This window comes from Hibiscus syriacus, unplaced genomic scaffold (assembly GCF_006381635.1).
Source record: "Hibiscus syriacus cultivar Baekdansim isolate YM2019G1 unplaced genomic scaffold, ASM638163v2 tig00110339_pilon, whole genome shotgun sequence".
NCBI classification, from domain to species: Eukaryota; Viridiplantae; Streptophyta; class Magnoliopsida; order Malvales; family Malvaceae; genus Hibiscus; species Hibiscus syriacus.
The window spans coordinates 998,930-1,021,946 of NW_024062692.1; the positions used below are offsets into that span (position 1 = coordinate 998,930).

Genomic DNA, 23,017 nt, shown 5'->3' on the forward strand with positions numbered 1-23,017 from the left:
ACTCCTCATTTTTCATTGAGAAATTGATTTTTTTTCAAACTCATACTTCTCCTCCTTTTTTATATAAAAATAATTTAACTTTAAAGTTCAAAAATAACATTGGAGAGTAACTGTTAAATTTGACATTAAAAACATTTGAAAAATCAAAGGCTCTCCCTCAAAAAGTGCATTCCAAACAAAAAATTGACTGTAAAAGCATTACACTTAAACAAAATTAAATTTCAACAAAGAATAACAAACATGTTAGTAGCACATGAAATTCAATATATCCAAGTCTAAAATACTTTATGTAATACAAATTGTTGAAATTAAGTACATGGGCATAAAGTTATCAAAAAAATGTTATGCATTTGAAAATTTTGATATCAATTATTAGAGAGATATCATTTCCATTTTAAATCACATGTATAAATATTTAAATTTAGGTCAAAAATTAAAATTTGTAAAATCAATGCATTTGAAAATTTGATATCAATTGTTATAGAGATATCATTTGCATTTAAAACCAATTTTGGCCAAAATTCATTATGATGAATTAAAAATTATGAAAAATCATTAAAACTTTAAAGAATGTTCATCATAACACATTTTTCAACATACATGAGACAGAAAACATGAAATCATTTAAAATAAAAACTTATGCATGCATAAACCTAAATGAGCAACCAATTAAGCAAAATAAAAATATTAAGCTTAGAGGTTACCTATTCCTTTTCAAGTGTGACTACAACATTTGAATATTTTCATTTTCATCACCGTTGCTCTCACACACCTACAAGAGACATTTAAGTAGATTTTGGTATCCAAATTGCTTTGGATCCTTGGATGTTAGTTTCAATGCCCCTTATTCCCTTAGGAACCCATACTTGTCTAATTTTAAAACGTTTTTCTTTTTTCAAAGGACAAGTATGTTTCAAATGATCATGAAAATGGCAATGTGAGCATTTTGTCATTTTTAAACACAATGAGTTGTTTTTAGAAATTAATTTTTTTAAAACTTTTAAGCTTAACTTTCAAATTAAAATTTTCTTTTTCTAAATCATTGATTTTGACTTTTGTAAGCTCTAAATCATTTTTCAAAATCAAATTTTTCTTTCAAAATCAAATCATTTTCAACTTTAAAATTTGAAATTAATTTCTTATATTTGGAATTCATGGTCTCAAATTCCAAATACAACTCATTATAAGCCACTTGTAACTCATCAAAAGAATAAGAATCTAATTCATTTAAGTTAGAAGTTACCATTGAATCTTCTTGGATGGCCATGAGGCATAGGTTGGCTACTTCATCTTCATCATTGGAGTCATCTTCATCACTTCAAGAAGCCACAAATGCATTTTTCTTGCTCGATCCCTTCTTCTTTAGGATGAGACATTCATACTTGACATGTCTCGTTCTTTGACAATTGAAGCACACCGAGAGACTCTTCTTCTTGCTTGATTCATGTTTCACTTCCTTGGAAGTTATGAATATTTTGAACCTTTTGAAGAGCTTGACCATCTCTTCTTCTTCTTCATCATCTTTATCCACCTCTTCACTTGAATCTTTATTGCTCTCATTGGTGGATTTGAAGGCAATGCCCACCTTATTCTTCTTATTCTTGTTTTTCTTCTCTTCATCTTTTACATCTTTCTTCACCATCAACTCATGAGTGAGAAAAGAACCAATAAGCTCATCAAGAGTGAGAGACTTTAGATTCTTAGCCTCAATGATCGTTGTCTTTTTCGATTGCTGAGACTTTGGAAGAGATTATCATCTTTCTCAAGAGTTTATCATTAGGGATTACTTTTCTAAATCCCTTTGGACCGTTGACAATCACAGAAAATCTATCCGTCATAGCTTTGATGTCTTCATCAGGTTTCATCTTGAAATTCTCGTAGCTATGGTTGAGAAGTCTTATCTTGGTTTCCCTCACATCATCGGTTCCTTCATGAGTGACTTGGAGCTTGTTCCATATTTCCTTGGAATTGGAACAAGATGAGACTCTTCCATATTCATCCGGGTCTAATGCACAAAAGAGGATATGTATAGCCTTAGCATTGAGTTGGAACTTCTTCTTCTCTCTCTCTCCATCACTCTAATCATCCATCTCACCGGTTGAAGTAGAGTAACCCTTCATGATAGAGTTCCAAGCTCATAGATCATTGACTTGAATGAAGAGCATCATAATATTCTTCCAATAGGCTTAGTTTGCTCCACTGAAATACGATGACTTGTTGATCGGTTGAGAATCTTCAATATAGTAAGAGCCGAAGGTCGAAGTCATTTTCTTGTCGGTTGTATCGAGAATCGGTAAAGCTTCTTCAAGGATCATCTCAAGGTTGTTAAATATTATAAAGAGTAAGCTCTGATATCAATTGTTAGGATTTTCGAAGCTCAATTTGGACAACCGAAAAACGTACAAGGGGGTAAATTGGAAAAAAATTGTTTAGGGAGTAAGAAGAAAGAAAAGATAGATAATTTTTCACAACGATTTATAGTGGTTCGACTTCTCAACTAAGTCTACATCCATTACCTTAGCTCCTCATTAAGGGTTTTCCAACAAATCCACTAATTTATTCTTTCTTTTTCAAGGACAAAGAGATAATCTTTACAAAACTCCCTAGCTTTTCAAAGGCTCAGCTAAAATCAAAACCCCTTTACAAGGAAAAAGATGTAAACAAAGAAAACCTCTAAAAAGGAAGTTGTTTACAAAAATTAAAGCTCACAAAAACAAAATATTTACAAGAGAATAGGAATAAAGAGTGAAAAGTTATTCTCTTGTGTTTGATTGCTTGGATAGGTGTTCTAACCATTCTTCAAGTGTCTTGAACTTGTATTTATATGTTGGAATGAGTTTGTGGCCGTTTCTAGCAATTGGGAGTGATTTGGAGTTGTTCGGGATGTTTTCTCTATAAAATAAAAATGCTCTGTACAGAAGGTATCGGTACTACCTTTGTTATTTTTAAATAAAACTAGTTGTTACTAGCCGTTGGGTCTGACAGTATCGATACTAAGCCTATGGTATCGATACTACTATGTAAAGTGGTATCGGTACCCCTTTGGGTATAGGTACCATTTTTGCATTATGAAATTTGAGTAATGCTGGTAATATCGATACTACCTAGTGAGTATCGATACTTCCCTTATCTTTGGTATCGGTACCATATGAACAATATCGGTACTGTTCATGAGGTACCGATAAGAAAAATATCGGCACTTCTTGTCCAGAAAAACTTTTTGTGCTCATTTCCAAGTTAAATGGACTTTGAATTATTTTTGATTCAAGTCCAAAAATATTTTTCCTTAATTTGTTATATTCGAAATAAATTAAGCAATCTACAAAAAATCCGGCCCAAATCGGATTTAAAATGACTTCCTAATTGACAAGCAAAATATTACCATAAATAGTAAAAAAATAAATAAAACTAGTGATTCGGAGGGGAAAACGGTAGAATTTGAGGTCGAAAAAAGGCCACATGGAGCGGACAGCGTGCGCGTCGAAAGAGGCTTTCTGAATTGGGGTCTTATGCACGATTCTGACACCCGTAGCCAAAGTTATGGCTAAAAGACTGAAACATACTCAAAACGGCCCCAATGAGGAACATATCACAATCAACTCCCGCCTTTGCACTGATCTATTAACTCATGGTATCTCAGCGCCATCAAGGTGCAATCTGACAGCTCGGCATCATCTGTCTCGAATCCCCCTGCATCAGTCACCTCAAGTTGGAAAGAACTCGTCCCGAGTTCAGAGTAGTATTATCAGAATCCGCAAAACAATGACTTAGGTGATTCACATTAAAGACATCAAAAGTCTTCAAGTGACTGAGAATGTGCAACCTGTAAGCATTATCATTGATCTTCTGCACGACCTCACAAGGTCCAATCATCTGATCCTTAAGCTTATTATACTCGCCAACAGGAAACGATCACGAGTTAATACAGCCCAAACAAAATCACCAACATCAAAAAGTACCTAACGACGATGACTGTCAACCCGAGTCTTGTACTTGGTATTTCTCTCATGAATGGTCTGTTTCACCTACTCATGGATACCCCAAAGATACTTTGCCGTCTCATCTGCTTTAGGACTGAAACGTCCTATACATGGAATAGGGGCTAAGTCCAGCACCCCGTATGGGTTCTGACCATAGACAATCTCAAATGGGCTTAAACATGTTATGTTTTTTGATCTATTGTAAGCAAATTCTGCTTGAGGCAATGCCAAATCCCACTACTTCGGCTTCGTTCCTGTCAAACACCTCAAAAGGTTACCCAAACTCCGGTTCACCACCTCGGTTTGGCTATCCGTCTAGGGGTGGTAGGAGCTACTAAAATTTAAATGCGTTCCCAGTTTCCCCACAGGCTCTTCCAGAATTGACTGATGACCTTGGTATCACGATCTGAAGTGATTGATCGATGAACACCATGTAAACGCACAATCTCCCTTAAATAAAGATGGGCAATCTGGACATCATCTATAGTCTTTCTGCAAGCTACAAAATGGGCCATCTTGGAAAACCTGTCAACCACAACAAAGATAGAATCTGAGGCCATTTGGGTGCGGGGTAAGCCCAATACAAAATCCATGCTGACATTGAATCATGGAGCTTCAGGAACAGGTAAGGGAGTGTACAAGTCCGCATTGGTGAGAATTCCCTTAGACCGCTGGTACACATAACAACGGTCCACATAATGGGCCATATCACTAGTCAACTTAGGCCAATAAAAGTCAGAAGAGATAAGGGCCAAGGTCTTATCTCAGCCAAAGTGTCCCTTATTATGAAGTTCACTTATAATTTGCTGCCTCAATGAACAATCTAGAATGCACAACTGTAATCCACGAAACAGATACCCATTATGCAAAACAAAATCATGACGGTGACCCTCAGTTACCTCCTGAAATATCCTTCCAAATGAAGGATCAGCTGCATATATATCTGTGAACGCCTTAAAGCCTGCAACTTTGGTATTCATGGTGGTGAGAAGTAAGGTACAACGGCTCAGGGCATCTGCGACACGGTTCAAACTCCCTGCTTGGTGCCTCAGCGTAAAAGTAAATTCTTGCAAGTATGCCACCCACTTTGCATGACGTCTACTCAGCTTGTGTTGGCCATTGATGTACTTTAAGGCCTCATGATCGGTAAATAGAATAAACTCCTTCTATACTAGGTAGTGATGCTAATGCTTCAGGGACTGAACTATGGCATAGAACTCCAGATAATAAATGGAATAGTTTTTCTTTGATCCCGATAGCTTCTCATTGAAAAAGTAACCGGATGACCTGCCTGACTCAGAACACTACCAACGCCAACACCAGATGCATCACAATTTACCTTGAACACTTTGTCAAAATCAGGAAGTGCCAAAACTGGTGCCTCGGTCATCTTCTGCTTGACCAGTTGAAAACTGGCCTCTTCCTCCTCAGACCACTGGAAATCACGCCCCTTGAGGCACTATGTGATAGGGGCGATCAGAGTACTGAAATTTCTAATGAACTGGCGGTAGAAAGATTCCAATCCATGGAAACTTTGGATGTCATGTAAGGTCCTTGGTCTGGGCCACTCCAAGACTGCATCTATCTTTGACTGATCTGCATAAACACCATTAGTAGACACAACAAAACCAAGAAAAGTTACAGAAGTAGTGAAGAAAGAACACTTATTCTGATTGACAAACAAGCACTCCGTTTTTAGCATCTCAAAAATAGCACTGAGGTGATCGAAGTGTGAAGCTCATGTCGGACTATAAACGAGGATATCATCGAAGTAAACTACAATAAATTTCCCTATAAAAGGCCACAAGACCTGATGCATAAATATCATGAATGTATTAGGCGCATTGGATAGCCCAAAAGGTATGACCATCCATTCATACAACCCTTGTGGCGTTTTAAACGCCATCTTCCACTCATCTCCAGGTCTTATTCTGATTTGGTGGTATCCACTTTTAAGGTCAATTTTTTAGAAGACCTTAGAATAGGATAGCTGATCCAACATATCATCTAGACGGGGAATTAGAAACTGATACTTCACTGTAATTCTGTTGATCGCTCGGCTGTCAATACATATACGCCAAGAACCATCTTTCTTTGGCACTAGCAGATAAGGGACTGCACATGGGCTCATACTCTCTCGGATATAGCCCCTCCCCAACAACTCTTCCACCTGTCGCTGCAACTCTTCAGCCTCCTTAGGACTGAGACGATATACTGGTCGATTTGGCAAACTTAACCTAGGAACAAGGTCAACTCGATGTTGAATATCCCTCATAGGCGGTAGTCTAGGAAGAAGATCCTCTGGCATCAAGTTAGAGAATTCTGCCAGCAACCTCTGCACTTCTACTAGTAAATCTGTATCCACGTCTACTGCACTATTCTCGCAAGGTAGTAAGGCATAGACCACGCCTCCATGCTCAATCTCATCTAAAAACCTGGACATAGAAAGCATGTTAGTATTATGAGTTACTGGGGTAGGAGTGAGTCATTCCTGCCGGGGTGCCAACACAATCTTTTTTCCCTTGATGCTAAGGGAATATGTATTCTTCTGTCCATCATGAATGACACTACGATCATACTACCAAGGTCGACCCAATAATATATGACACGCATCCATAGACACAACATCACACCAGGCATTATCAAAATATTTTCTACCAATTGAAAAAGACACGAGGAATCGCCTATCAACTGTTACCTCAATTCCTTTATTTAGCCATGACAACTTGTATGGCTTAGGATGACGGTCCGTCTTCAATTGCAATTTCTGGACAACCTCCTCGGACACTACATTCTCACAACTGCTGCTGTCAATGATAATTTTGCAGACTTTATCTGCAACTGTGCAGGTCGTATGGAAAATATTGGTTCTCAACCAATCGTCCCCTGAATCGCCCTTGTGAGTCAGTAGACTCTTGCGAATGACCAGAGTCTCATGACCATCTCCATACAACACATCATCAGTGTCATCATCGTCATATATGGGTTCACCAATCTCCTCAGTCTCGTCTTTCGCGTTTTCCTCAATCAACAAATTTTTGCCCTTTTGACTAGCAGACTTCCTGCAATCAGTCGCCCTATGCCCTTGTTCACCACAACGAAAACATTTAATAGTAGGATTAGAATTACCCTACGATGGTTGCTGAGCAGGACGGGAATCCTAAGGGCGAACTGACCGATTGTGTGATCGCTCCTGATCACTGGTCTCCTGTTTTGTTGTTTTTAACAGCAAGTGCACGTTGGTAAGCTTCCAAAACACTCCACAATGAATGAATGCTGAGGACATCTTGTAAGGGCTGGTATAAACCCCCCAAATATTGCACCACCATATGCTCATCCGTTTCAGATAAATCGTTTCGGGCGACCAATTGGTAAAACTCCTCCATGTAATCATCGACTAATCGTGTGCCCTGCCTCAATGCATGAAGTCACTGAAACAAGGTTTGCGTGTAGCCAAAGGGAATGAAGTGACCCTTCATCTTCTCCCAATCAGTTATCTTGGCCTTGCCCTGTTTGTCTCGTGAATGTCGCAATTGCTCCCACCACGCAGATACTCTGCCTTTGAGTTTGATGGCGATCAGTTTTACTTTCACACGATCGAGGATTTTCTTATAATAAAAAATACGTTCTACTTCATTAATCAAATCCACGAATCCCTCGACTTGTAACGTACCAGAAAACTCAGGGAGATAGACCCGAAAACCGAGATCTCCATGACGCTCCTCCTGACCACGGTGCTCTCGGAATAGAGCACGATTGTGATATGGGTTTTTGAAAGTGGAATTAGTATCGTGATTTGAGGCCTCACGATTCTCGAAATCCTGCGCCGCCAGGCGCTGGGTTAATTCTACGACTTGCCTCTGCAAATTCTCAATCATCGCATCCTGAACGTTGCGATCACGGCGTTGGGTTTCCTCATTCGGAACCTGCTCACGACGACCACGACCTCCAGCAATTGAAACTGGTGAAATTTTACAGGAAGATGTTGAAGCTCTGATACCAACTGACGCCGGACATGGTAATGATTATCCTGCAGGTTAGTTCCAACAGATGATTCACAAGAAAAAATTCGCCCAAAGCCAGAGAAAAAAAAGTCTATAGGGTTTAACGGAATATTATAAAATCAAACAATACGAAAATCAGTCCACAAGCCGGACTGTTATAGTCAAAAATCGTCTTTATCCGAATTTTGTCAAAAATAGAAAAATCTCATAAATCACTCTAAATTGAAATTCGAAATAAATTAAGCAATCTGCAAAAAAATTCGGCCCAAATCGAATTTAAAATGATTTTCTAACTGACAAGCGAAATATTACCATAAATATTAAAAAAAATAAAACTAGTGATTCGGATGGGAAAACGGTAGAATTTGAGGTCAAAAAAAATGCTACATGCTCTATGTGGACAGCGTGCGCGTCGAAATGAGCTTTCTGAATTGGGGTCTTATGCGCGATTCTAACATCCGTAGCCAAAGTTATGGCCAAAAGACTGAAACACACTCAAAACGGTCCCAACGAGGAATATATCACAATTAACTCCCACCTTTGCACTGATCTGCCAACTCATGGTCAGCGCCATCAAGGTGCAATCTGACAAATCAACATCATCTGTCTCAGATCTCCCTGCATCAAAATATAATTCAACATATTCAAAATTGAAAATGAAAGAGATGAAGTTATATAGGTCAAGAAGTATCCAGTAGCAATAATTGCACTCTACCTGTCAATAAAATCAAATACCATATGTTATCAGATTGTGTACTTTCACGAGTTAAATTTATCTAATAAAAAATGTAGTGCTGAATATGCTTTATATCTGCAGAGTGCATGAAAAGCAGATTCGATAATGTAAACATTGTCATGGTAAGAATTAAGACGTACCTTTCTTCTTCAACATGATTGGCACGCTTTCCTGCCAGATAAATTTGGCAATGCATTACACAACACCATGATAAGTATTGCTTCATGCTGTTTATCAAAGAAGAATCATATGAGAGCTTGCCTTGCAAAATTGTGGAAAGAAGTTGGACGAATGCAGATTGTTGTATGGTTTTAAACCAACAAAAAGGGAATGGACATAACAATTCTTAACATCAAAACAAGCAAAATAATATCGTTTCGGTCCTAATGTAAGGCCCCCAAAAGAATCTAACCATACAAAATCAGAGGTAAGATTCTGTCCACAATCAAGATGAAGTAAAATCTATTACAACCTTTTCTTCTTGGTGAGAGCTTCCCTATCATCAGATATATATTATGACTTCATCATCATCCTCATCAACATCGAGCTTTTCAAGTTGATTGAGATTTCTACTTTCATCAGAAAGGCCTGAATGATCTAGAATAGTACTTTGCGAAACATCGGACGGTTTTCTTTTCTTCCCTGTAACATTTCGGTCGGCTCAGAAGTTTCTTGAATTTCAACATCCTTCTCACCCTCCAGAATCTCCTCTGTTGGCAACACACTGGATGGACTTTCACCATTACCAATAGGCTTATTACCGTCCTTATCAGCAGGAGGTTCAACCCATCTAGAGAGAAGCATTCCATCATGTTCCTTCTCATCAAATTCTTCCCTGTGACCATAAATATTTTTTAAATTGGTCTTCAGATCAGCATCCATCATAATTTAATAATGTGTCTAGCCTAATCATATAGGAAAACTGAAATAGATTTTAATTTAGCTAAATAAATGTGCAAAATATTTTTGAGATGACACAAATGCCAGGAGCAGAAGATGTAATAATTATTGACAGAAGAAATACCAAAAAGGACACAAACCTATGCTTTATATTGATACAGCATTTGAGCTCCTGTTGTAGATCCTCTACGGTAAGCACAGTCCCACTAATAACAGGAGAAGGCAGCTCAGATAAGGCCTGGAAAGCGAAAAATTCGCAATTACCATGAATAATTAATGCAAAAAGGAAAACAAATTCATATTAGATGATATATTTGTTCAAAAGCAGGGGAAGGGAGAAGAATTTACTTTCTCTAGGTTTGCAGCATAAACTGCTACCATATCCTCTTCAAGATCTTCACCTACTTCATAAAGGATAGTTGCCCCTAGCATAAGTAGTGGAAAGTTCATGCCAAGTCTGGCATTAACAATCTTTTCAACAACATCCCTCAGTTTAGAGCGATGAGTATTAACCTCGAGCGATAGTGACGTCTGTTTACAAGATATCGAATGTGAGTGGATTTGAGTTGAAACGTTTAAAAAGATATTCCATTCAGACATGCATTTTAGATATACCTCTGAACAAACATAGCAAGACTGGTTAGGTTCATAGGGTTCTACAGGCATTAGAAGCAACTTTCTTGATGGATGTTCCAGACAATAGGTCATCCTACATATGCATCCAACTCAGATTAGAATCACATAACAAAAAGCAATTTGCATTAGGAAGAGAACTATGATTCCTAGCAAACACAATTGACTGCCATGGATTATAGTTCCTAGCATTGACAATGACTGCCATAGATTACATTGAACTAACATGAACATAGAAGCATGTGCTCGGTACTCAAGATAAAACTGAACTACATAGTTCTTTATATTTAAATATCTAAAATTCTTAAAAAATGATGAATAAAGAAACAAAAGTAAACCTGTAATTGTTGTTATCCCTTTTTAAAACTTTAATTGCTTCAATCACAATCAACCCAGCGATGATAGCATTTGTTGATGCCACAGCATGCACAATATTACCAGCAATTCCTTTAGCTTCAAAAAGACTATGTAAAGGAATCCCAAAAGAAGAGGCCCTAATATTTGCAGCAGCAGTAACAAACTCCACAGCCAACTGATCATCTTTATCAAAAGTAAGGTTTCCAATTTCCTGTCAAATGGTAAAATAAATCAGTATATCTTGGTCGGAAGAAGCAACCGATTAACTTTTCGAAAGCAATAGATTAACATTGACCTTTCCTCTCTTCAAGAAAAATAATCTCAAAGACTCAAGGAAAACTCTTGAATTCTCTGCAAGGCTCCATACAACCTGTGGATTCTTCAAGGCCAGAGATGACATGGCAGATACATCATCAGTTGCACTAACTTTTTCAGTGTTTCCATTCTGTTTAGTTAGTTTCTCAGACAAGACATCCTTACTATATATAGGCCTCGGTTTGTTACGGTTTTTCCAAGTTTCCTTATTCGATAGAGCCACTTCTATGTTAAGACCAAATACATGATCATATATTCTCCTTCCATATTGTTCAATTTCTTCATCTATTCTACATTCAAACACATCTTCAGAATGTTCAGACGAATTCGAAGCATCACTAGAGCTCACATTCAAATCATTTTCCTGATTCTTGTTCCCAAACAACTTTTCAAAAAGCAGTTCCTTTGCCCACACAATACAATGAACAAACTACAATTCAAACAATATGATTAGAACTTGATGAATAGAAGTAAATGAACTCCCACCCTAACACTAACCAAAATAATATCTCCCACTAATTAATGATTACCTTTGAGGGGGTGCTTGTAATTGTACAGACAGGATAAGTCTTTGGAGCTGGTTTAGGATGACACTCATAGCACTCTGTTTCTCCCTTCAAATGTACAGTAACCTGCACCAAGGATAGTTATACAATATGGAAATTGTTCATCACCACGAGCACATGCAGATTAATAACATGAAAGTGATGCTGAAGCCAAGCAAAAGGAAAAAGAAAAAAGATCAAGGAGCAAGACCAGAACATAATCTTGTAGTGAGTATGTGAGAACTTATACAAACTAAGAGAGAATATAAACATATATATATATATATATATATACAATTTCTAGACATGAAAAAAGAAAATTACCTGTCCCAAGAACCCTGTGGTGCCGCTTTCAACCAAAGGGACATGTGCAGCCAAGCAAAGACGGTTTACATGGCGCCTTGCATCTAAGTTGTCAAGTCCATTCAAAACAACATCAAACTCTTTAAAGAAATCAACATTGAAGCGAGACTCCTTAATATTTGCATGGTATGGTGTGATGCTTATGTTGGGCCTGAATCTTAAGACAGCATCTCGAGCAACCTGATACAAACATGATGCACAAATAATCAACTTATACAACTAACACTGCATGAAAACTAGGAAAATGCAGGTGAATGTGCTTGCCTTGGCCTTGGACTGCCCAACATGGGATTGTCGAAACAAAAATTGTCTATTCAGGTTGCTGATTTCTATGGTGTCAATGTCAATCTACAAGCAGATTTGTTTAATTGCATAAATACATCATTTCCAAAAAAAAATTCAGTTCAGACCCACATCAGCTGGACCTTAAAACAAATGTTAAATAACGACAAATTACTCTAAGATAAGGTTCAATTGAAATTATTTTTTTTTAAATTACTCATATAAGGAGCTGATTTTTTTTTAAAAAAATAGAATAACAGAATAATAGAGGCCGTCATTGCCATATTTGATTGCTACCCGTTAAATTACGGTCGCAGTCCACCATTATTAGTGTAATTCCACTACACACCATTATTGTTTGGAATAGTTACTGCTATATAGTAGTTGTTATTTCACTACCTAACCGTTATTTGAATCCATTATTAGGATTATACGATTTCTGCCCAAAATCTTGTTCCTTTGGGTCATTTGTATAGGAAAGTCGTAGGGCAACCCATACATTTTCTAGAAGACATGTAATTCTGACAACTTCCACTAATTACAGTAACAAAAAACCTAATTCAGAAAATAATTTATACTCCACTCCACATAAGCAATTTTTCTCACCCCATTGTTCGAACAATTTTACCGATAAATAACATAACAAATGAAATAAACAATTTTGCATCCATCAAATCAATAACTTACTTCTAAGAGGGAAAAATGAAAACACAGCTTTAGGGATTTAAATAGACCGCAATAGCGTCTGTGATATAATAATATTGTATGATCGTGATATCCGCAATTATCGCAATACTGTCTGTAATGTCCGCAACCAAATACTATTTAAATCCCTGCCCACGTTTAATATATTAAAGAAAAAAAGTTAAATGATTTACAATATGAATATCTTGAAATCCAGAAAGAGCAAGAGTTTTGAGAAGCTCGCAGCCAATCCCTCCTGCCCCCACCATAAGTACTTTCGCCCCCTCAATGGCGGATAACAGTTGCTCAGAAACCATTAATCAAACCAGAGAGAAAGTGCAACGAAGAATGGTAATAGATGCCCAAGTTTTATATTTTTTTTCCCTTTCAGTTTATATACTTTATATATAGAGATCAAATCACTGAGGATGAAGATTTTCAACATTTTCCACGCTTTAGTTTAGGCCTTTGGGAATCTAAATGGACGCAACGAGTCTAAACTTGATGTGAATAAACAACCTCTCTATCTTCTGCTTACTTTGATATCTTAATATTGGATGCATGCATGTTTTTATTTGATTATGAGTATGCTACTTAAACTCCTGTTTCCTATGATATTGTAAACCACTTCTGTGAAAATGGCTTTTGACCTTCATACGGGAACATCCCCTATGTTACAAATTATCAACTGTGTAACTGTATCAATCTTGTTAACGATTACGTCATTACTTTTGTTAATTATTAACTCTAGGTGATTTGATTGATATCACTTAAATAGTTAATTGATCTAACTAACTGATAAAATGAAAAGATCGATTGTCAAGATGAAAAAGACAAATAGTTAGGAGAAGATGAATATTGCAGCAAAAAAAAAAAACCAGAGGCGGCATGGAGAAGATGAAGGATGAGAAAGAGAGGAAGTAAAGAGTTGGGGTTTAGGTCCACCAACTGGTAGTTAGAGATAATACTCTTAAACCAAACATATCCTCAACAATACCCAAAGACAAGTATAAACTAAACTAAACGTTAGTTAGAAGAAAAACACAAGTTCAGTGATATGAGAACCTACTGCCAAGCCTTTCACAATTAAAATATGGGTAAATTATACGTTTGGTAACTAAACTTTTAACTCTCCTATTTAACTCACTATACTTTCAATTTTTTCAATTTACTCACTGAACTTTATAGATTGAATTTTTATGACGTTATGACATGAAGACTTATATCAAAACGACGTCTTTTTGAATTCTTGAAAATAATTAAATTTTAGAATAAAACAACATTGTTTTTATTAAAATATGACCATGTCATAAAGTCGTTAATTTTTTAATAGCAGAGTGATAAAAAAATCAATATAAAGTTCAGTAAGTAAATTGAAAAAAATAAAAGTATGATGGGTGAAATAGGAGAGAGAGTAAAGTTTAGTTACCAAACGTGTAGTTTACCCTTAAAATATTAAAAAAAAGCTAATAGTAGTGTAAATGAAAATAAAGAGTAAACTATTCAAATAGTCATTAAATTATAAGATCTATTTTTTTTCACCACGAAACAAAAGCTTTCAAATAGGCCACTCAACTATTATAATGCTATCAAACAAGTCACCTAATAGTGTGGAAATTTTGTATTATTACATATTTAATCTTTATTATTTATATCTTAGATCTGTTTGATCCTAATTTTAGTTTAATTTAATAAATGTGATTTACTGTCTGATCGGAAGAAAATAAATGACACAAGAATGGTAGGAGAGGAATCAAACATGGGTGAACTAGGAATCTAAACACACATCTACTCAAGTTTGAAAGATCAAATTTATTGAATTAAACTAAAATTAGGAGTAAATTGATAAAATACATTAAAAACTATGATTAAATTTATAGTTATACAGTTTATTTTACTACTACATTTTGCAATTATGTTAAAGGAAAATGGATTGATTGCTAATAATTTAATAATTAAATGACCTAATTGAAGAAAATAGTTAGATGGTTAAAATAGAAACGACTATATAATTTAAGGATTTTTGAGTAGTTTACTCTAAAAATACAATTAGGGTAAATTACACGAATAGTTCTCTGAGCAGGGATTTAAATAGTGATATGTGACCGTAATAGCGTCTACAATATAGCGATAGCAGTGTTGTCCGATACCGCTATTATATGATCGCGATACCTGTAATCACTGCAATAGCGCATGTTATGTCTACAATCGCGATAAACACAACGCAACTGAAAACGTGACTGCAACTATTATTTAAATATCTGCCCTTAACTATATGACGTTACTTTATTGAATATTTTATTATTAAAAGTTATAAAATGATCTCTCAATTATATAATACTGTTTTGTTAAGTCCTCAACTATTAAAAGTTACAAAATGATCATAAAATTATTCATACGTACTAAACTCGTTATTTTTTGTTAAAAAGTTTACGAATATTTGGGTTTGACGTTAACATGTTAGTTGGATATGATAAAATCTAATCACATAACCGTTTTAGTTGTATTTTGTGGATCAACTCTTCATTTATATTATGTCGTCAAGCCAGTGTTTGAAAGCAATGACGATATTAGTAAACATCACTAAAATATAATTTTACCATATCTCAATTACTAGGTTAACGTTCAACTCAGACAATTATTAATTTTTTTAACTAAAAATAATATATTTAGAACATATAAATAATAGATGATCATTTAATAATTTTTAATAATTAAAAACTTAAAAAAATAATATTATTTAATAAAAAAACCATTTTATATCTTTAAATAAATGAAGACTCGACGAAACAGTCTCTTACCATTCGTATACTTTACTCGTAAAATTAATATCAGGAAATGAAAATAACAAAATAAGCACAATATGCGGTGAATATTGCATCAAAAGAAAAACCAGAACTGTCATGGAGAAGATGAATGATGAGACAGACAGAGAGGAAGTTAAGAGAAGGGTTTAGGTCCACCAACTGGTTGTTAGAGGTTAAAACTCTTTAACCAAACATTTCCTCAACAATACCCAAAGAAGAACAAGAGGAAGAATTTGATAGAATAAGCAAAAATAAATAAAATAAATAAATAAGAGAGAGAGAGAGGTCAACTAATACCATTTATGACAACCAGGTTTCAAACTAACAACAACATAAAGCATAAATGTTTTTCCCCCTACAAAAAAGAGAGAAAGTCATCATCTTTAGAAGGGAAAGAGAGAGGGGCATCGGGTTCATGCTTGTGTATATGAATCTCTCACGTGGGTTTGATCATGGAAATGATGGATGGAGAATATATGATTAGTGAAAAGAGAGAGCAAAAAAAGTTATAATAATTTCATCCTTTACTCTTTTCTTTTATCTTCTTGTTCCTCTGTCCTTCTGTCTCTATCTCTCTCGCTGAGTTGAATTTTTATTAAACGAAAAAGAAGAAGCTTTTTTTGTTTATTTTGTTTTATAGTTTTAGTTTAGTATCCGCAAAATTCTGGATGAAAAGTGAAGTGTTGGTTTCTTTGTTCTGGGTTATTGGGATAGAAAAGTGTTTGGTTTCTTAAAGATTTTGTTTTCTATCGGTGTTTTTGAGAATTCCTGTTCCCCACAACTCCCACAGCTGTTACTGGTTTTCAGGTATTTTTTTTATTCACAAATTATCTTTCATTTTCTTAAGCCAAAGAGATGTTGGAAACTTGTCTTTTTCTTCTCTTCTTTCCATAGTTTATGTCTCCATTATCATCATAAGGAACTAATTTATTGGGATTTACAAATTCTGGGTTTGTCTTGTTTCTTTGATTCTTTATTCCCTGTGCTCATAACTCTTGTACTTTGTTCTTCTTGATAATGTTACCCTGGTTCGAGTTTTGTGTGTAAATTCCTGAAATAATATGCTGATTGATTGTAGATTTCACATAATTATTCCCTTTTACAACTTGTATGCATAGAGAATTGGCAATATCTATATATGTGTGATTCTTGTTTACTCTTTTGTTCGAAGTTCCCTTTGTTGTTTGTCTTTCCAAATTATGCATACTTCAGCTTTGAATTCTATATGATTATCTTCTAAACAGGCTCTAAATTGTTTATAATGGAAGTCATTTCAATTGCCTGCTTTCAGTTCATAGGATGAGTATATAAGGTTTTACTTGAACAAGTGCGGGAGGAAAGTTTCAAGGTCCAGAGAAATATTATGGCCGCTTATTACACTGGTTCTAATAATCAAAAGGATACTGCTCCAATGATCTATTTAAGAGAACCGGCGCCTGGTTCATTTCATGAGGCGACAACTCTTCCTAGTAGTACAATTATGCATATGAATTACGGGTCGTATTTAGATGCATTTGCTGGGAATTCTCAGCAACAAAGTAACTGCACTGAGATGCAGGCTGTGGAAAGTTCAGATTCAACTCCACAGAAGCAAGAAATCTTGTCAAGCCTGGGTGGCTCATGTGTTGGGGAGCAAGATTTTGGTGCCTGGAGGGATGGAAGAAGTGATATATTACTTATGCATCCAATGGGCGATACTGCTGGTGTCCTTCGCGGTGGTCAAAACTCGCAAGGTCAAGGATTATCCCTAACCCTTGGAACCCAAATTCCCTCAGGAATTCAAATGGCTTCTGTCCCATATCGAAATCTCAATTCAGGTTTTGCTTCTTTCTTGAGTCCTAATCCATTACTTACCGGAGAGGGTGACAGAAGGAACAAACAGTCGAGAAATGCAGAGTATCTTCCACCTGGTTTTTCTTTAAGTAACCAAGATTCAAATAAAGGGGATTTATCTGCATATGGAATGTCGAGTATTGCAGAAGATATTCCTAATTCCAGATATCTCAAGGCAGCACAACAACTGCTTGATGAAGTTGTTAATGTTCGAATGGCTCTAAAGCAGTGCAATGGAGAGAAAAACCAAAGCTCAGAAGAAAACCGGATGAAGAGTTCCAAAGAGGATGATGGAGGATTAAAAAAAGTTCTCTCAAACCAGCAAGAGTCCTCCAATAACTCTCCAAACCAGCTTTCACTTGCTGAAAGACAAGAACTACAAAACAAGTTAACGAAGTTGTTGTCCATGTTGGATGAGGTAAGAATCAGATCACATTAATGTAAGCTTTTCCTATATACTCCTAGGAGCTATTAAATCCGAAAAGAAGCATTGACTAGTAAAATGTGTTTTCTCCTTGTTAATGTCTGATACTGAATAGTATGTTGATGCAGGTTGATAGAAGGTATAAACAGTATTATCATCAAATGCAGATTGTGGTGTCATCATTTGATGTGATAGCTGGGTGTGGAGCCTCTAAGCCATACACAGCACTTGCACTTCAGACTATATCCCGCCACATCCGGTGCTTACGAGATGCGATTAATGGTCAAATTTGGGCAACACGTGAAAGTCTCGGGGAGCAGGATAACTCAGAAAATAGTAAAGGAGTAGGAATAACTCGTCTGCGCTATGTGGATCAGCAGCTGCGGCAACAGAGAGCTCTTCAGCAGCTTGGAATGATGCAACAACATGCATGGAGGCCTCAGAGAGGGCTGCCCGAAAGCTCAGTTTCAGTACTCCGTGCTTGGCTTTTTGAGCATTTTCTTCATCCGTAAGTTTTACTTAACACTCCTTACTATTATCTCAAATCTTATTCCTGTTGAACTTATTTCTGTTCCTGTTGTCATCCAGCTACCCAAAGGATTCCGATAAGATCATGCTAGCAAGACAGACAGGCTTGACTAGAAGTCAGGTAATCAAAAATTAATCATCTTATTGACATGAGATGATACAGATGTGATTAGCAGTGCTTGTTAAATTAGGATTTTGTCAGTTTGTTTCATGTAAGGGGTGTTCACTTGAAGCTTTGCTCAGAAAGTGTTGTTAAGGTTTTGAAGTTTAAAATTAGTGGTGGAACTTGGAAGCATGGTTAAAAATGCTGGATATACAGTAAAACTACTTTGTAACGAGTACGAATACAAAGAACTCGTATTGCAAAACATGGGATCTAATTCCTCCAAATTGACGAATAGTCAAATGGTATTTTATTAGACCTGTTCTGCTCACCTGAAAAGCATCAAGTAATTCAGTAGCCTCTTAACCCTCAGCATATAGATTATTGCAAGTTAATAATTGTTAGAATATATTAAATTCCTGTTTTGTTGTACTGGTTGAGTTTTTAGTATTGATCAGTATGCTCTTTTTAGACAATATCTGTAAATGAAGACATAATTTCTATATGCTCATTGTTTATGCCTTGATGATATATTCAGGTTGCCAATTGGTTTATAAATGCACGGGTGCGTCTCTGGAAGCCTATGGTTGAAGAGATGTACAAGGAAGAATTTGCGGATGCAGAAATGGACTCTAATTCTTCATCCGAAAATGCTATCAAAGCAACAAAAGGCGATACGATGGCCTCCGGGGACAGAGGTGAAGAGGTGCAACAAAGTGGAAGTTCTTCGGCCATGGAGGGATGTAACACCAGACAGTTGGTGGATTCCAATGCTGGTCATCTTCCTTATGTAGTCGATATGACGGGATCAATTAATGGAGCTGGTTTACAAAACATCATGCGAGAAGAAGCTGATACCATGTTACTTAAGCTAAGGGAGGAACAGAGGCCCAATATCGATGACTCTAGCCTCTTGCCTGATGCAATTTCTCATCCCGATGGCGATAATGGCCAGTTTATAGCAGCTGCTACTGCTTACCACATGTCTGGATTGGGGAGTTTCGGGAATGGAACCGGTGTCTCTCTCACTTTGGGATTGCAGCATTGTGAGGGTGGCGATATACCAATATCAGGTGGAGGTCGTCAGAATTTTGTTGCAATGAGAGGGGGTAGCATGTACGATCCTGCAGCATCGAGTGCCGAAACATCAGATTTTGAATGCATAAATCCCGGAAACCGGGAACATGGGTTAGTTTCTCTCATTTAGTACATGATTTTGTAGCATGAAATGTGCTTGGCTGTTGATTTAACATTGGTTAATCTTGATACTATTCTCTTATGGAATTGAGAAAACTGGAGAGCCAGAGCCAGGTTTGAAGCTCATCTGAACATTTTCATTGTGTTAGCCAGCCAAGGTATTGGTACAGTTGTACAGTTGTAATATATCAAAAAAATTGATTGGAAGGACCAGCATGTTTGTAATGATACACGATTTTTGTTTAATTTGTTAAGGGAAAAATTATGTACAAGTAAACAAAAACCCCACTTGATTTGAAATAAAAGGTAGGAATTGGCTTGTTTTGTTCAATACATTATTGGAATTGTACTTTGCATTCTCTTTCCTTATTCCAGTTTAAGCTTTCTCTTCGAGATTCTATCAACAAACAATTGATCTAGGGGAATGAAACACTATATCCTTTAAATAAGATTAAGAATCTGAATCCTAACATTTACAAATAAAGTAAATTAGGTTGAAAATCGTCACTTTCATAATGAATTTTTGTAAAATTTAATCTAAAATAATCGATCAATAGATTATATATCATATCAAAATATCATAAATAATATTAAATACTTAAATCTCCAGTCAAACTTTCCAAAAAAATTTCTCAATTTAGACCAAATCCCAATAAATCCCATCATTACAAAGGGTAAGCGCCTGGTCTTATTTGAAATCCTATGCAAAACAAAGGGACATTGGTGAAACAATCAAACGCTTGTAAACCTCATTGTTGATGTCCTGAGGGCGCAACAACATAGTTTTGGCCTAGATTTTTACATGGGCAGATAAACTAACTAAAACTTTTGAGTATTTAAAGACAGATCTGCAATGGCAGCAATTATATCATCTATTGGTTCGTCTTTCGGGTCTTTCCATGCTGTTGAACTCTCAAAAGCCAATGGCATGGATTGGAAGGAAGGCGTTGTTTTACCAGAAACCTTATTCAACTCTTTAAGGTCACCTTCCTCATCTGGAATGTCCAAATCCCATACCCTGAAGATATCCACAGTTGATGAGTTCAGCTCCTCTGCAGATAAAGTCGATTGAATTCCTAAATCAACCACATTAGCCTTTCTTTCTTCCTCCTTGTAGGTGGGCCGAAAAGGATCTTCCCGTAATGTTTCAGAGGAATCTTCCTGAAGAAATTGCAGTTTAGTGCCAGTTCTCTTTTTTATAGGAATATTGTTGGGGTTTGTTACATAGTCTTCGTTCGTTGGAATGACAAGAAGATTATCCTGAGTTTTTCCCAAGTAATTGCCAGCCTCTTCCTCCTCGATGGAAGGAACTGTACTGATTTCAGTACCACCCGGATTCCAATTGCTTCCGGTTACCGAAGGGTCAAGTGTCTCGGGTTGGTCACCAATGATTTCCAGCAGAACATCTTTGAAAGAAGTCCAATCACTTTCCAAAATTTCAGTATCTGTAACTAGACAAGAATTTACCCAAGCCAAATCCTCATCAGAAAGATTCTCTCCCTGCTGGGTAGATTCCAAAGATTCAAGGATAATAGAGGAAGCAGAGCCGTCTCTTGTGTCATCTTCTACTTCCATTGCTACAAAATTAACAGTTAAGTGTCAGTAATATCAATAACAGTAATTTTTTTTTGGATAGAAATATCAATAACAGTAATCAAAGACAGCTACATGTGTCAAGCTTCAGAAAACCAAAAATACTTGCTTCAGGAGCAATGTAGAACTGCAATGCTTTCACTGAGTAAATGTCAAATTATAATCCGCTTAAACCAACTTATTTGGTTAAGATACCCCAGACGCATATTTATAAAACTACAAAACATTTAAAAGTGAAAACCAATCCACAAAACTTATTCTCCAAATATAATGTTACATCTAACGATTCTTCGGATAAACAATTTAAGAATAAAAAAGAATTCATTTCATCAACTAGAAAAAGATGGTAAACACACTTGTTCAACACTGAAATCTGATGTTTTAAGTTCAATTTCGAATTCTCAACCACTCAAACAAACAAATTATAGAACACCGCAACAATCTTCTCTAAACAATCATGGCCCAATAGTACCCAAGCATCAAATTCAGAATGGTGAAAACACCCTCATCAGAACAAAATTTCAACCTAAAAGCTTTTTTCTGTCCCTTACAATTTTGAAGTCCAAGAACAAAAAGGCATGATTCAAATAACTATACTTAGGAGCAGAAATTACCCAAACCTAGTAAATTCTCACAGCAGCAATTACTTAAGTAAAACTGATATAAACATAATGTAAACAAAAAGGACAAAATTGCTTTGCAAATTAACGATCAAACAAATCATTATAACAGCGAGAACTTGGAATAAATCTTTTCGGGTTACAAAAACAGAAGGTAAACCTATAGCGCAAAGTATGGAAATTGTTGATGGGGATAAATCTTGCATAGAACATAAACCATAACAATTAATATAAAACCCTAAACCCACGCATAAAAATTCCAAGTTAAAAACTTGGATGAAATAGGACAAGGAATAGAGAGAAATATACATACCAAATTGAAATTATTTAGAAAATTCAAAATTGTAAACCCAAATTTGCGTTGTGTAGAAGAGAAAGTGGGGATACCTGTACTATATATATTATGGACTAGGCGAAGGGAAGAAGACCAGGAATTTGAGGGAAACGGGCTCTCTAGAAAACAGATTTCTACATTAAAAAAGCGTATTTGAAGAGAGAGATTTATAGGCGGCGTTGAAAGCTTTTTCAATAACGAAATCTCTTTCTACAGGGTAATTCAAAAAGTTCTTTTTTTTATTTATAAAACAATATTTCTTTTTAATTTTTTATATATTTTTCTTTTTTAAAATTCGACTTAGAATCGGTTTAATATTGTTTTTAGAAAGTATAATTAGAGTCAAAAATAGTTATTGAATCATATATAATATTAAAAAAAATAATTAAAAAATCATTTGAGTTGATCGTTAATGAATTGAATGATATTATCTTAACGACTTTGGAAAACTTAATCTTCACATGAATATTGAATCATTATATCTATTAAAATTAATTAATTAAATTACGTGAGAAATCAATATCCATTCATCTTGATGATTTCGTAACAATGTGCTTGATACAATAATGTCATCGCAATACGTTAATACACCATCTACGTTACATTTGATCCATCCAACTAGAGGTGATTCTCATTTAGTTATGTTGTTATTACAACTATCTTGAAATGAAATAAGATTCAATACACCACGATTTTTAGTTAAGATATTCTCCAATAATCTCGAAATACTTTTAGATATATTATTATTTTGTCAATAGTTTCTAGGGTATGTAGTTAAA

General features: G+C 35.8%; 2 protein-coding genes and 1 pseudogene across 2 annotated transcripts; 1 reads left to right on the forward strand and 2 right to left on the reverse strand.

Annotated features, from left to right (window-relative positions):
* Positions 1-9,185: 9,185 nt before the first annotated feature.
* On the reverse strand, positions 9,186-13,116 carry LOC120120516 (annotated as a pseudogene).
* Positions 13,117-16,810: 3,694 nt separating this feature from the next.
* On the forward strand, positions 16,811-19,960 carry LOC120120471 (BEL1-like homeodomain protein 7). The gene is made up of 4 exons (XM_039140105.1): positions 16,811-17,857; positions 17,992-18,371; positions 18,452-18,512; positions 19,033-19,960. Exons 1-4 carry the CDS (start codon positions 16,970-16,972, stop codon positions 19,699-19,701), a joined length of 1,998 nt encoding a protein of 665 aa, XP_038996036.1. The 5' UTR covers positions 16,811-16,969; the 3' UTR covers positions 19,702-19,960.
* A 414-nt stretch (positions 19,961-20,374) lies between these two features.
* On the reverse strand, positions 20,375-22,431 carry LOC120120472. The gene is made up of 2 exons (XM_039140106.1): positions 22,292-22,431; positions 20,375-21,268 (listed from the first exon to the last, which is right to left on the reverse strand). The coding sequence occupies exon 2, from the start codon at positions 21,264-21,266 to the stop codon at positions 20,511-20,513; it is 756 nt and encodes a 251-aa protein (XP_038996037.1). The 5' UTR covers positions 21,267-21,268; positions 22,292-22,431; the 3' UTR covers positions 20,375-20,510.
* Positions 22,432-23,017: the final 586 nt, after the last annotated feature.